At 36.9% G+C, this 14168-nt stretch overlaps 3 protein-coding genes across 3 annotated transcripts; all 3 read left to right on the forward strand.

Annotated features, from left to right (window-relative positions):
- The first annotated feature begins 8585 nt into the window (after positions 1-8585).
- On the forward strand, positions 8586-10374 carry LOC129798943 (uncharacterized). Its single transcript, XM_055842505.1, has 2 exons — positions 8586-10262; positions 10321-10374. Exons 1-2 carry the CDS (start codon positions 8586-8588, stop codon positions 10372-10374), a joined length of 1731 nt encoding a protein of 576 aa, XP_055698480.1.
- A 96-nt stretch (positions 10375-10470) lies between these two features.
- On the forward strand, positions 10471-12317 carry LOC129799382 (uncharacterized). The gene is made up of 2 exons (XM_055843209.1): positions 10471-10876; positions 11192-12317. The coding sequence occupies exons 1-2, from the start codon at positions 10479-10481 to the stop codon at positions 12315-12317; spliced, it is 1524 nt and encodes a 507-aa protein (XP_055699184.1). The 5' UTR covers positions 10471-10478.
- A 352-nt stretch (positions 12318-12669) lies between these two features.
- Positions 12670-13887, forward strand: LOC129799013 (uncharacterized). The gene has a single exon (XM_055842629.1). It carries the CDS (start codon positions 12670-12672, stop codon positions 13885-13887), a length of 1218 nt encoding a protein of 405 aa, XP_055698604.1.
- Positions 13888-14168: the final 281 nt, after the last annotated feature.

Below are 14168 nucleotides of genomic sequence, written 5' to 3' on the forward strand. Positions count from 1 at the left end.
AACTCAACACCGCCAAAGCTCCAGTGTCACCCGCTATATTCGAAAAAGAGAGCGAGAGGCCACAAGAGAGCGAGAATCCTAGGGATGAAGTAAGTGGGCTGGAGGAGAAAGCTCCCTAAAGGTGGGAGACCTCAAGAGCGTAAGAGAGAATTTCTGTTTTGTGGGGCAGATACAGAGAAAAGACTTCGTACAATTAACACTTTCCAGCAACGCTTTCGCTTTCGAGGGGAAAATATCACTAGCAGATTTAACAAATGACAATCATTAGGCTTAATAATGCAATTTCAACTACCCTCTTAAGAATTCTGCCGGAAGATTGTGATGAAAATTTCACACAAATACATAGAATATTGATACATATAATATTGATATGTATTTATTATACATGTATGTATTCAATAAAATATTTATACAATATCAGTTTATCTTCTTAATTTTGAGATAAATCTTTGAAACTACATATTATCGCCGATTCGTTTAAGATGAAAAGTTATGTATTTAAAAATCATAATTTTTAAGGCCTTTGAAACAAAAGGTTCACATTCTTAATGAGAATAACACTCATTTTTAAGTTGCTTAGCTTTAAGATTTAAAAGACATAGTAAGATATGAAATGGGATTACTTTTTCTTAAGATGTATAATCTTCAATTTTGTAATTAGTTTTAAGTTTCAACTGTCTTCATCTCAGAGTTGTTACAAAAATTTATGAGAAAATTGCTGCAGATTAGGAAGTTTTTAGTACAAGTGATTAATAAAATATTTTTTCAGTACAGAAATAAAACAGAAATCATAAATAGTAAAGGCACAAAAAAAAAGAAATGCTTCTTGGCAACGGAAAAATGAAAAGGTTTTAAGACATCGATTTAATTTGATGAGATAAATGATTTTTTTTACTAACTAAAATACAGTTTCTTACTGAACATTTTGATTATTTAATCTTGGTACCGTCCACTTACGTGATAGGATCTATCGGTACTGGTAAAAGTCGATGACAATGGCGACCAAACATTAATTCAAAAGGAAAATTAACTGAATTGTTTAGTGACCATTCTTATTTATTTTTTGTTGATTTAACCCTATAACGACGAGACATTTTTCACTGACCGAAAATCAACAAAAAACATGAAATCGATGAAGAAAATCAATGAAACATCTTACATCTAACCCTTGAAAATCCAATAGAATCTGATTAAGTGTATTTTTTGTCTTTTAGGACGAAAAGGACAAAAAGTACTGCTCTCCCGTGGAGTTCGAGCAGTTAAAATATCCCAAAAGAAAAATATTATGTATAGTTATTATACATTCTGGTGTCAAGAGTTTTTTGCTTGAAAAATTGAAATATAAATCATATGCATCAACGCGGTAATTTGAAAATTCGTCTCTTTTTTTAGGGTAAATATAATATTACCATACAGCAAATAGCTGAAGATTTTCTAGATTCCTACAAGCCTTCGTCTTTACGATTACGTCCAAATATTTGAAAAATTAACGGATTACCAAATCGTCGTTAACCCTTTAAGGCCGATTTTAACACCGGTGCCACATAAAGAAAATAATTTTTCCTGACTACCTAAAGTTATTTTTTCCTTATGTTTGTACGTAATTGCAAAACAGGAGGTTGAAGGAATCTAGGATATTTTTTGGAAGTCTACATCTATCTGTTATATAGTAAATTTTTAAGCTCAAAAATGACAATTTTTTAAATTCTCATAATGAAAATTAATTTTAAATATTTTTTATACTTCCAATTTTTTAAAGCAAAAACGTTTTGGGAAAGGAAACTACAATACTTAAACATTATATTTTTCATTAGATTGAAAATTATCATTCATTAGTATTGTCAGAAAAATTATTAAATTTTTGGACTATTTTTGTCTCTATTGTTCATAGACACAAAAAATACACCAAAACAGACTCTGTTGGCTTTTCGAAGGACAGATATAAGACCTTTTACTGGTTTTGTTCATTGGTTTCATTTCTATTGCTGATTTTCGGTCCACGAAAGCTGTCTCGTCGTTAAAGAGTTAAAGCTTATAAGCTTATGGCCATTTGTCTTTTTGGGGAGTTAAAATACAAGCCAATCGTCATAATTGTGTAATTCGCTTTACATGTTTTCGGCTTCTTCTTAATTTGGTTTATTTTTTGTATCCGTAGTTTCTTTTATTTGTTCATTTTTTTAATCTTACCTTTTTTATATTAAAAATGGTCTGTAGAAGAAAATTTTAATTTAGTAACTATTTTTATTAAAATAAGAAACTTTTATTATATTACATTCAGTTAATTTTTAACTGAGATTCTTTACAATCTCAGCTTCTGTGGTCTGTGGAGAATGTCAAGCAATAACGCTATTATAACTTTCTATTCAATTCAATTCAATTCAATTCAATATATTTCTCCTCAAATAATGCTTGGTTGCGGCTGCCGCCGACTTACCACGACCGATCTCATCAGGTAAACGGCAGAAACCCTGAATCACAGATCGTTTAAGCCAAAAATGTATAAAAGTTTTACAATTTATGTTTACAATTACAATTTAAATTCTATAAAAATTATGTTCGTTTAAATCATGTCAGAATAATATGCTTATTATAAAAAAGGGTGGCGAAGCGTCCCATACTTTGCGGAATGCTCGAACTCGTAACTCAGATGCATCATATCATATACCTCCTACCGGTTCATATTCAATTTTGAACCGATTCATAAATCATTCGAAAGGTGCTCCAAAATGGTGTATGACAACTAAAAAATAATTTTTGGATAAACGACAGACAATTATCGATTTATAATCAGTTTAAAACCGGTTCAAATAACGATTTGAACCGGTTTAGTTTTATCAGAAATTTAAAGACATTTGTAATGAGCCTAAATATGATAACATTGGATTGAGAATTACACTCTCTAAAACTTTTTTTTTATTCTTTGAACTTGAAAAGCCCTTATTAAGTATGATTCAACGGTATTGTCGTATATGAACGAAATGTCCGACTGGCTAGTCTTCTAAAATCTAAAATTTAAATTTAAATTTAAAAAATCTAAAAAAAATCTAAAAATAAAAAAATTGCGCGACGCGTTTTCGAGCAATCAAAAAAAATGTTTTTAGAGGAGAGGGTAGGTGAAAAGGAAAAATGGGGCATGTTAATGGCCAATGGGTCGATTTACGGGGAGGTCTCCCTGTAATCAATCAATTTTGTTTTCCGGACAAATTTTCCTTTACCGGCTCATTACCAGTTCGGAACCGATTGGAACAGATTCAGTGTTCTTAGAAATCCCAAGACCTTTCCGACGAGCCCAAACATGATACCATCCGGATTAGAAATTCGCTCTATAGAGTTTTTTTTTACTTTTCACCACGAAAAACCGTTGAAAAAATGATGGTGTTGAAAAAAAAACTGATGAAAGAAAGATTCATCAGTATTTTCGTATAAGAACGAAATGCTTGTCTGATTAATCTCTAAAACAACATATCCAGAAATGAAAGGATTCGTACTATTTGTATATGCTAATAATTATTTCAATGAATAGAAAGGGAGGTGTTTACTTAAAAAAACAAAGATTTATTCAATATTCCTTCTTAGGCAAAATTATCTAATATTATGCATTACTTATCTGCCCCGGTCTCCTTACATTAAAATATCAAAATCGCAAAAGAATCAGTTAGACCCTTGTAATTTCCAAGCAGCGATATACAAAGCTCACTTTGTGGAGCTCGAGCAGCAATAAAGGTGAATTCTTGACGGTATAAGAATAGGTGTATAGTAGTAGTATAAATATATGAGTTTGTGTAGTTAGTTATGGTTATTTATAATTAGATTATAGCGATTTTCAAGAATTTTCCTACCCTACTTATTATTTGCCACACGAAATATGGGTTTGCGGAAACTTCATATTTAACCATTTCGTATAAATTTTTACAATTAGTGCTTTACATACTTGAATCAACAGTTTACAAATTATTCATTATTGCCAATTATTCACAATTTCCAGATCTTTGAAATTAATTCAATTGTTTGATGGCATGTAGGACTGATAGTTCTAATTTCAAAACACATACGAAGAAAAAGAAAATTATGGGGCTGATCTTCGAGGGATTTAAATAAAATTACTACAAAGAGGGCGTAAGAGGAAGTAGGGCACTTTTCAATTAGAATACCTTTAAAATTGAGCTCTTTCTCTTATTTTTAAAGGGAGCTTTACCATACTATGATATAATTTGGCTCCACAACTGAATTGGAAATCTAAATTACATTATGAAACACTCAATTCCATTTAAAAATAGAACGAAGAAAACCACTTTCAAAGTACCCCAACGCAAATGTACCCCACTTCCCCCTAAAGATAGATGTATGTAAAATAATGTTATAGTTTCAGAATACTCGAAACCTGTATCTTTTATTGTTTGTAAAACATACTTGGGATGTAATTTTTCGCAAATTTTTGTATTCATTATAATGAAAGGTTGTGTTAAAATATGACCTTTCAGAAGATTAAGATGGAAGAAGTGGAGGTATGGAAAAATTAGTGAATTTGGTGAATTTTATTATCTCTGCTTCATTTTGAGAAATAAAATCGAGCAGTAAACGTTGTGAGTCTTTTCAAATGAATTTGAAGCTCATTTTCTCATTTGGATTTATTATAAGATTTTCAAATTACTCTTCAAGAGTGCAATTTGGAGATGGTTTAATAAATTCCACTCTTGAAATTTTACCCCTTGACATCCACCCACACAGAAGCAAGTGCGTCACCCTGAAAACGGGGTTTTGAGCGTGAAACCGTCGTTCATTGAGTACCATTGAGCTTTTGCCCATGCTAAAGGGGAAAGGCCATCGAGCTGGGGAAGCAAGAGTGTCTGCTGTTGCGCATATGGGTTTGTTTTGCAAGCAACAGGAGCGCAATTGAGAACACTCCTTTAAAAAGAACAGAAAAAAAAATCTCAAATGCCCAGAACTTTACCAGGAGAATTTACACGAAAATACAATAATATTCTATTTTTCCTTTAGAAAGCAGATAAAGTTACAAAAAATTCCCGTACTTGCAGTGGAAATAATCATCAAAAGTGGGCGTTGAATGATCTACATTCACAAATAATCATACTTGATATCTTGAGTTTTCACCTTTTAACCACTTTAGTGTGGGAGTGGGAGTTTTGAAGAGCTTTAACGAATGAAAGAATCTCTGTGGGCGAGAAAGAGAAGAATATTAAAATTGCAAAAGATAACATCCAACTGGTGGGTTTAGGAAGAAAGAAATACATCAAAGCAAAATTGGGACTTAATTAATTATGAATCGAGTAATTAGGAATATTTTTCTTTCCGCCCATCCTTTAGCATTTTGTGGATTTTGTAAAGCAAAAAAAAATCTGGGCAGTCACAGAATCTGTGGTGAAAATCTTATGTAAAATATGTATTTCTTAAGCCATCTTCTATTCCCTCACTTTTCATGAGCTTTTACTCACATATGTAATGTACATAAATCAAAATGAGAAAACATCCCTTTATGTTTTATGTTGTCGTTCACTTTTTTCGCTCCTCGAGGGTAAGACGAATGCAAAATACTGCTCTCTCTAGGATGGATGAGACAGTTGTGAATAAAAAAAAACTGAACCCACCAGGGATAGAAGAATGAGTAAAGGCAAGAAGGAAATTCCCATTCGAAGTGTCACATGTATGAAATCTCATCCACTAAAGGGGCAAATAATTGAGAAATTACATATACAGACCGTGTATATAAAATTACTTTTATTTTATCATTTTTTTTACATAAACAGCAAATTGAAAAGCCGTCTTTAACAACAAAAAATATAAATTAGTTTGGCGTAATGTAAGGCAATTGCTTATCCTTATAGTGATTACCCCTCATTTTAATTCAAGAACCTCCTCCATTTTTGTCATCCCTCATTGTGTTGCTGATGTTGTGACATACATACAAGAAAGATGAGACACTCGGTGGCGACTTACAAAACACTGATGGGAGCTGTCATGAAAATGATGATGGTTCATGTGGTGTTATAGTTTGAAAGAGCCTTAAAAATTTATTACGTCTTTTTCTCAAGGTGAGCTTTTTACCTCTCAAGTTTTTCATCATACAAATACTTGTTACTGAATGAGTGGCATTTGTGAAAAACGTGTGAATAAATCTTTCAATAATTCTGTCAAGATTCGTTTTTTACAAATAGTGTGAATGTTTTATGAAAAGTGAGAGATTTATACAAAATATTTTGTCGGAGGTGTTTCTCTTTATTGCTCGAGTTTAGGGAGATGAAATATAATTATAAACTTTTATTCCTCAGACTCAGACAGTCTCGCGAATTTTTATATTTTTTTTATTATTTGAATCAAATAGTGTCACACGAGTATTTAAAAAAAAAGTTATTAACTACAAATAAAAAATATATTTAAAAAATACCCAAACATACATTTTCCTATAGGGGAAAGCAAGGCACCTTTGAGTTGGGGCACCTTAAAAATTAACTAACTAAATGCAATGTATTCTACAATTGGTTTGTATCGGTGGCAGCCAAAATTCCGAAAGCCAAAATCCCGAAAGCCAAAATCCCGAACGCCAAAATCCCGAAAAGGCCAAAATCCCGAAAGCCAAAATCCCGAAAGCCAAAATCCCGAATTTTCAAAATCCTGATAGGGATGAAATTAGATGAAGGAAAATGCTTAGAATAATTTCCCAAGACACAGAAGATTTCCCTTTGCCTCCAACAAGCGCAAGTACTATCGTGGGAGTAGCTGTGACACTTTTAAGAATTCGGCATTTTGGCTTTCAGGATTTTGGCCTATTCGGGATTTTGGCTTTCGGGATTTTGGCGTTCGAGATTTTGACCGGGACCCGTTTATATATCTTAATGTTGCCAGAGAAGATCTACTTCCATTTAAACAGGAGGAAAAGCCCAAATTCTATCTACTGATATTTTTAACTTTTGCCGAAAAATACAAGTTGATACGGTAAGTGTGCCAAATTCCGGCCAACTTGCAATTTCGGCCACCTTTTTTGTTCCTCGAATTTCCATGAACTTTTAGATTTTACGTAATCTAGAGATTATACAATGCAAAAGAATAACAAAAAATGTAGCTTCGACAAACTAGATGACGTGAAAAAGATATTAGAAGAATTCCCGAAGGGCAAGGAGCTATGAGAATGAAGGTGGCCGAAATAGGGCACCAAAGCTAAGGGGTCAATTCCCAATAAAATGTGTTATGTGTTATCTTAACATGTGTTATTATAAGACTTAACACATGTTAAGCTCATAAGCATAACACATCCGAGCAATTCCCAATAAATGATTTTGGAGAATTTTATGGTGTGTTATGATAACACTTGGAGACTTGATGAGTGCGCCATCTAATGTAGAGCATTTTCCACAATCAGCGCCATCCATTGTACGTTTTGGTCTCTGACAGCCCCATTTGGAAATTATTTTTTATGTTTATTTTTTCCAAAATATGGTAAATTCTAAATCAAAGAGCTCTGTTTGGAAGCTGAATACATTATCATTTGTCTAAAAATGCTTTATATTGTACTGGGGATGAATTGGTGTTCCATTCATTTGCTCAATTATTAGAAAATCCCCAAGCAAAAAATATATATAGAAAGCAGAAAAGCAGTATTGGGGTGTAAGAGAAAAATGGACAGATAAGCCTAGATCAGCTTATTGTAGATGAGATTTTTAACATGAGCAAATTCGATTGCATGTTAATTCGATTTGTAGCTGATGTTGGAAGATATCATACAGTGATATTGGTATAAAATTTCTGAAACACTTTCAAATTTTGTATTTAAATTTAAAAAAACATCTAGGATTTAAATGAATATTGGCAGAGATTTTCAAACAATAAGATATAGAAAAAAAATCATTAATCAATAAATTTGCATATTTCATAGAAATATGACATATTTTTTAAAATAAAAAAATAACAAATATTAACAATAATTTTTAAAGTCGAAAAGTAGTCATAATTTTAAAAATATGAAACGGAAAGATATATTAAAAAAAATAGTTCCTTGGGGCTGGAAAGTGGAAATTTTGGGGGTACAAAATGTGACTTGTTATTAAGTAATAGAAAAAAAAATATTGATCAATAATCGTGAGTCATAATAGTCCTCATTTGTATTATTTCTACAGATTTTTGCTTGAATCACTTCCTAACACATCATAAATGCTCCTTGAGAGGTTGTGTTAAAGATAACACATGCCATAGAACAAATTGATGTGTTATGTGTGTATAGAGAATACTAATATTCCATAACACATGTTTGGAGACTTTTTTAACACATCCGCCATTTTGATTATAACATGTGTTATCGGGAATACCAATTTATGTGTTATCTCGAGATAACACACGATAACACATAACACATGTTGTGAAATATTTGATTGAATTATAATTTTGTAATCCGTTAAAAAGAAATTTGAATTTGGAGAAAAACGCAGTAGGCGTTGAAACAATTGGTAGTCTGTGAAAATTATGCAACTGTGAAGGCAGTGAAAATTTAATTGAATAAAGAATTCAACTATTATCTACATTTTCCAAATAATTTACATTTGGTGGTCCATCGGAGACGGATTGGACTGGACAGGATGTTCAGGACACCGAGGAAAAGCGATCGGGTGAACAAAGGCGTTCCACCCAAGAGATATGGATTCGAAGAGTCTCCACACGAGGGGGAGGCTGAAGCGGAGAATTTCCGCGAGACAGAGAAGTCTCTATTGGATCTAGAGATCTCTGAAACCAGGATGAAGCTGGAACTGATCCAGCTGGAAAAGAAGAAGGCACTTGAGGCCATGGGAAGTCGATCAACTTCAACACCGAAATTTTCACCCAAGTATGCTCCGCGAATTGAGCCATTGGATTCTGATGACACAGATGATGATCTGGAGACTCACTCTGCAGCTTCCCTGAGGAAGGAGTATACCTCAGACATGAAAATGTTCATGTCAAGGCAAACTATGATGAAAGATATGAAAACCTTCGACGGAAGCTACCAGGAGTGGCCAATTTTCTCCAGCTGGTGGAACAGCACAGCGACAGCGTGTGAATTCACGCAGGAAGAGGCTTTGACACAGCTCGAAAAATGCCTGAAGGGAGATGACCGGGAGACGGTTCAGTTCCTGCTGCACGATTCGAGGAATCTGCAGCTGATTCTCGACAAATTGGAGAAAAGGTTTGGACGTCCGGAATTCCTCATCATGACGATGATGGAGAAGGTGAATGAGCTGCCTCCGGTGAAGGAGGAAAAGCCTGAATCCGTGATGAAGTTTGCCTCAGCTGTGAGCAATCTGGTGTCGTCCCTGGAGGTAATGGGTAAGAGAAATTATCTTGATAATCCTCAATTAATGCGGGAAGTTGTGAACAAGCTTCCACTTTCCATGAAAATTCAGTGGTCAGAATCAGAGGAGGCTGAGATTGGTTCTTATGTAACCATGAAAACTCTTGCTGGGTGGTTGAACAAAAAAGCAGAGGCTGCTGTGAATCGTATGATTCTCTGTGGGGAATGTCCCAAGGGAAAAGACAAAAATGGTCCAGAGAAAAAGTCCAAAGTCCTTGTTACAGCTGAGGCTGTTTTGAAGCCATGTAATCTTTGTAATTCCACTGAGCACATGGCCAAAGATTGTGGGAGTTTTGTTAAAGCATCTGTGGACCAAAGATGGAAGATTTTGACAAGCAAGAAGCTTTGCTTCCTGTGCTTGGGCAAAAATCACAGTGCCCCTGAATGTCGCAAAAAGCAAAAATGTAAAATCAATGATTGCGGCAAAAAACATCATGAGATGCTCCACAAAGAAGTTGAACAGAGTGTTCAGCAGACTGAAGCAAATCCCTCTACTTCAGTGACTGTAGATGGCCAGGGAAGTAGCTCAGCTACTGTCAGTGGAAATCATGCCAGTAATTCGGGAGGTCCGAAAGCATCAGCTGATGTTTCCGGAAAAGTGGTGCATGTCAATGCGCAAGCGACAGTACCGAGAATGTTGATGAAAATCTTACCAGTGTACGTTACAGGTCCCAGAGGAACTATCAAAGTTTATGCCTTCCTAGATGAGGGATCTACTATTACAATGGTGAAGGACACTCTGGCAGATAGAATGGGCTTGACTGGACCTAACAAACCGCTGAGATTCCAGGGAGCATCTGGATTGCCACAAATTGACAACACCTCGAAAAGTGTTGAGATGAAAATTAGAGGCACATTTTCTCATGCACGAGAATACACCCTCTACAATGTGAGAACTATGAAAGAAATGAGCTTGCCACAGCAGACAGTGAATGTTCAGAAATTAGCCCAAGATTGGAGATTTTTGAGTGAGAGACATGTCGAAGACATGGTGGAAGCTGAACCAGAAATCCTCATTGGACTCGATAATGTGGCATTAATCACATCCCGAGAAGTGATACACGGTCCATGGGATGCCCCATATTTGGCTCGAACTTTATTGGGATGGGTCATTATGGGGAAAGTCGCTAATTCCATTGACAATATGGAGAGCAATTATACAGTTTTGGACATTGAACGTGCAGATGATTTGTACGAAATGGTCAAGGAATCTTTTTCCACTGAGGCTTTTGGAGTGAAGTCCAATATGGACACGACGTATTCTCGTGAGGACAGAAAGGCTCTCAAATACATGCAGGAGAATACTAAGAGGGCTTTAGATGGACGATTTGAAGCTGGCCTTCTGTGGAAAGAGGGTGAGTCTCCAAAAATGCCCGAGTCACGACAAGCCGCTTTTAAGAGGCTTCAACACACTGAGAAAAAGCTGGATCGTGACAAGGATTTGGCTGAGGCTTATTGCCAAAAGATTGATGATCATCTTCAAAAAGGTTACCTGAAGAAATTGGAGGATGTTGATCGACAGATTCCCATGGAAAAAGTGTGGTACATTCCTCATTTTCCAATATTCCATCCCGCCAAGAAAAAGTTGAGGATTGTGTTTGATTGTGCTGCGAGATCGAATGGCGTAGCCCTCAATGATGTGTTAGTGAAAGGGCCTGATCTTCTGAAGCCATTGCCAGCGGTCTTAGGGAATTTCAGACGTGGACAATATGCATTCATGGGAGACATTCGAGAAATGTTTCATCGTGTCCATGTGAAAGCTGAAGATCAGAACTACCAGCGCATTCTGTGGCGAGGAATGGAACGGAAAATAGAACCAGAAGAGTATAAATTGACGGTGCTTACTTTTGGTGCAAGTTGTTCTCCTGCCCTCGCATCATATGCAAAAGAAGTCAATGCAAGAGACTTCCAGGAAGAGTATCCAGAAGCTGTGCAGGAGATTCTTAATCACACGTACTGTGATGATTACCTTGGCACATCAGAGACAACGATGGAAGCACAGAAACTAATCAGTGATGTAGTGAAAGTGTTCAAATCCGGAGGGTTTGATATTGTGAATTGGTGTGCTAATGACATGCAAGTGCTAAAAAATTTAGCACAAGATCAGCTGAGTGCAAAAGTGGTGAATTTTGAGAGCAATGTTTCCGAGAGAGTTCTGGGAATGCTTTGGCTCCCAAGTGAAGACGTGTTTACGTTTCAAGTGAATTTCCGACAAGTGTCAGCTGATATTCTCTCAGGAGAGAGACTCCCAACAATGCGAGAAGTGCTTCGACTGATCATGTCGATTTTCGACCCTTTGGGATTCATCGCAGTGTTTGCAGTGAAAGGAAAGATTTTCCTACAAGAAATGTGGAAGCAAAAGCTTGGCTGGGACACAGAAATTAGTGGTGATTTAGTGATTCAGTGGAGGAAATTCCTCAAAGAATTAAAAGAAATTGAAGAAGTGAAAGTGCCCCGATGTTTTTCTGTGAACCTTCCAAAGGCTCACCTGATTGAACTTCATGTGTTTGGAGATGCGAGTGAAAAAGCTTTTGCAGCAGTGGCGTATTTACGCATAGTGTTTGATGAGGGCTCAGATGTTTCATTGGTGTGTGCACGGTCTCGTGTCGCTCCTTTGAAACAAATGAGTATTCCTCGAATGGAGCTTCAAGCAGCAGTGTTGTGTGTGAGACTGGCCAAAACCATCCGAGAGTTCTTAGAAGTGAGAATAGACAATGTAGTGTTTTGGTCAGACTCAATGACTGTCCTAAAGTGGATAAGAAACGACAACAGGCGCTTCAAAGATTTTGTTGCGCATCGCCTTGGTGAAATCGAAGAAAACAGTGAAGTGAAATCCTGGAGATGGGTGCCAACGAAGATGAATGTAGCAGATTTGGCTACTCGTGCGAGTACAAGTGATCTTTCACCTGAATCTGTCTGGTTTCGTGGCCCATCATTCCTGAAAAAAAGACTCAAGTCAGTGGCCTGTAGAAAAGTGCAGTGATTCTCGATTGGAAGATGATGAAGTGGAAATAGTGAAGACAATAATCAAGCCAAAAAAGGATGTGAAATATCCACTTCCTGATGTGAAAAGATTTTCAAAGTGGTGGAGATTGCTGAGAGCAACAGCTCAAGTGAGAAACATTGCCAATTGTTGGCTACAAAAAGTGCGTGATCGTTTGAATCACAACAGTGTTAAAAGAGTCTTGCCATCACTGACCGTTGAGCATATTCGTGAAGCGGAAAGTGAGTGGTACAAAGAGGCTCAAAGTGAGTACCATGGGTTAAGTCTAACCGACAAGAAAAGCAGAGTGTACGGCCTTTCGCCATTTTATGATGACGAAGGTGTTCTACGAATGAATTCGAGGCTCACAAACAGTGAGTTTCCAGGCAAGTTTCCAATTATCTTGCCACCGAAGCACAAGGTTACTAGGCTGTTGATTATGGAATCTCATGAGCGCCATCTGCATTGTGGGCGTGAGCAAGTATTGAATGATTTGCGTTTGAGATTCTATATTCCACAGATGAGAGCAGCTGTGAGGAAGGCCTGGAATGATTGCCAGTATTGTCGAAACCGAAGGGCTCAGGTTTCGATCCCAGAGATGGCTCCACTACCTGAAGCGAGAGTGAGTGAACATCTTCATGCATTCACTCACACTGGAATGGACTACTTCGGCCCACTTTACGTAACTGTGGGTAGACGTAGAGAGAAGAGATGGGGTGTTATATTCACGTGTATGGCCAGCCGTGCTGTACATCTTGAGATTGCCTATTCCCTTACTACTGATAGTGCAATTATGGCTATAAGAAGATTTTTGTGTCGCCGTGGCCCAGTGCGACACATTTACTGTGACAACGGGACGAATCTCAGAGGTGCAAGTGTAGAGATGAGAACAGCCGTTGAATCCATAGATGACAACAAAGTGAGGGAAGATTTGCTCCGAAAGATGATAGAGTTCCACTTTATCCCCCCAGCTGCTCCGCATATGGGGGGGAGCTGGGAACGCTTGATTCGATCAGTCAAGAACAGTCTTGATGTGATCCTGAAGGAACAATTTCCGACAGATGAGGTACTGCAGACGCTATTCACCGAGATTGAGGGGATACTCAACAATCGCCCTCTGACTCACGTCTCGGTAGACCCAGATGATCAAACAGCATTAACCCCTAATCATTTGCTCCATGGGGGAGCATTGGACAATACACAACCTGGTGAGTTCACGGACCGTGACATGATTTTGCGTAAGGCTTGGCGCAAATCCCAGAGGCTTGCAGACATGTTTTGGAAGCGATGGTCGAGGGAATATCTCCCTCAATTGGCGAAACGCTCGAAGTGGCACGACCAAGGACGTCAGATTCAAGTTGGGGACGTCGTATTGGTTACTGATGAGAATGGGCCTAGGAGCCAATGGCCACTTGCAATAGTTATCGAAGTACGGCCTGGGAAAGATGGGAAAATTCGAACTGTGGTAGTACAGACGACCAAAGGGAAGTACTGCCGCCCAGTGACAAAGATAGTGCCTCTTGATGTGGGTGCGGACCGCACCGAGGGGGAGTGTGAAATATTTGATTGAATTATAATTTTGTAATCCGTTAAAAAGAAATTTGAATTTGGAGAAAAACGCAGTAGGCGTTGAAACAATTGGTAGTCTGTGAAAATTATGCAACTGTGAAGGCAGTGAAAATTTAATTGAATAAAGAATTCAACTATTATCTACATTTTCCAAATAATTTACACATGTTATTGGGAATTGACCCCTAAGTCTACATTTTTATTCATTTTAAAATGTATTAAGAATGATTTTAGAGTAAAGGGACAGATAATCCTAACCGGCTTATGTAGGTGAGATTCTTA

This window comes from Phlebotomus papatasi, chromosome 1, assembly GCF_024763615.1.
Source record: "Phlebotomus papatasi isolate M1 chromosome 1, Ppap_2.1, whole genome shotgun sequence".
Taxonomy (NCBI): Eukaryota; Metazoa; Arthropoda; class Insecta; order Diptera; family Psychodidae; genus Phlebotomus; species Phlebotomus papatasi.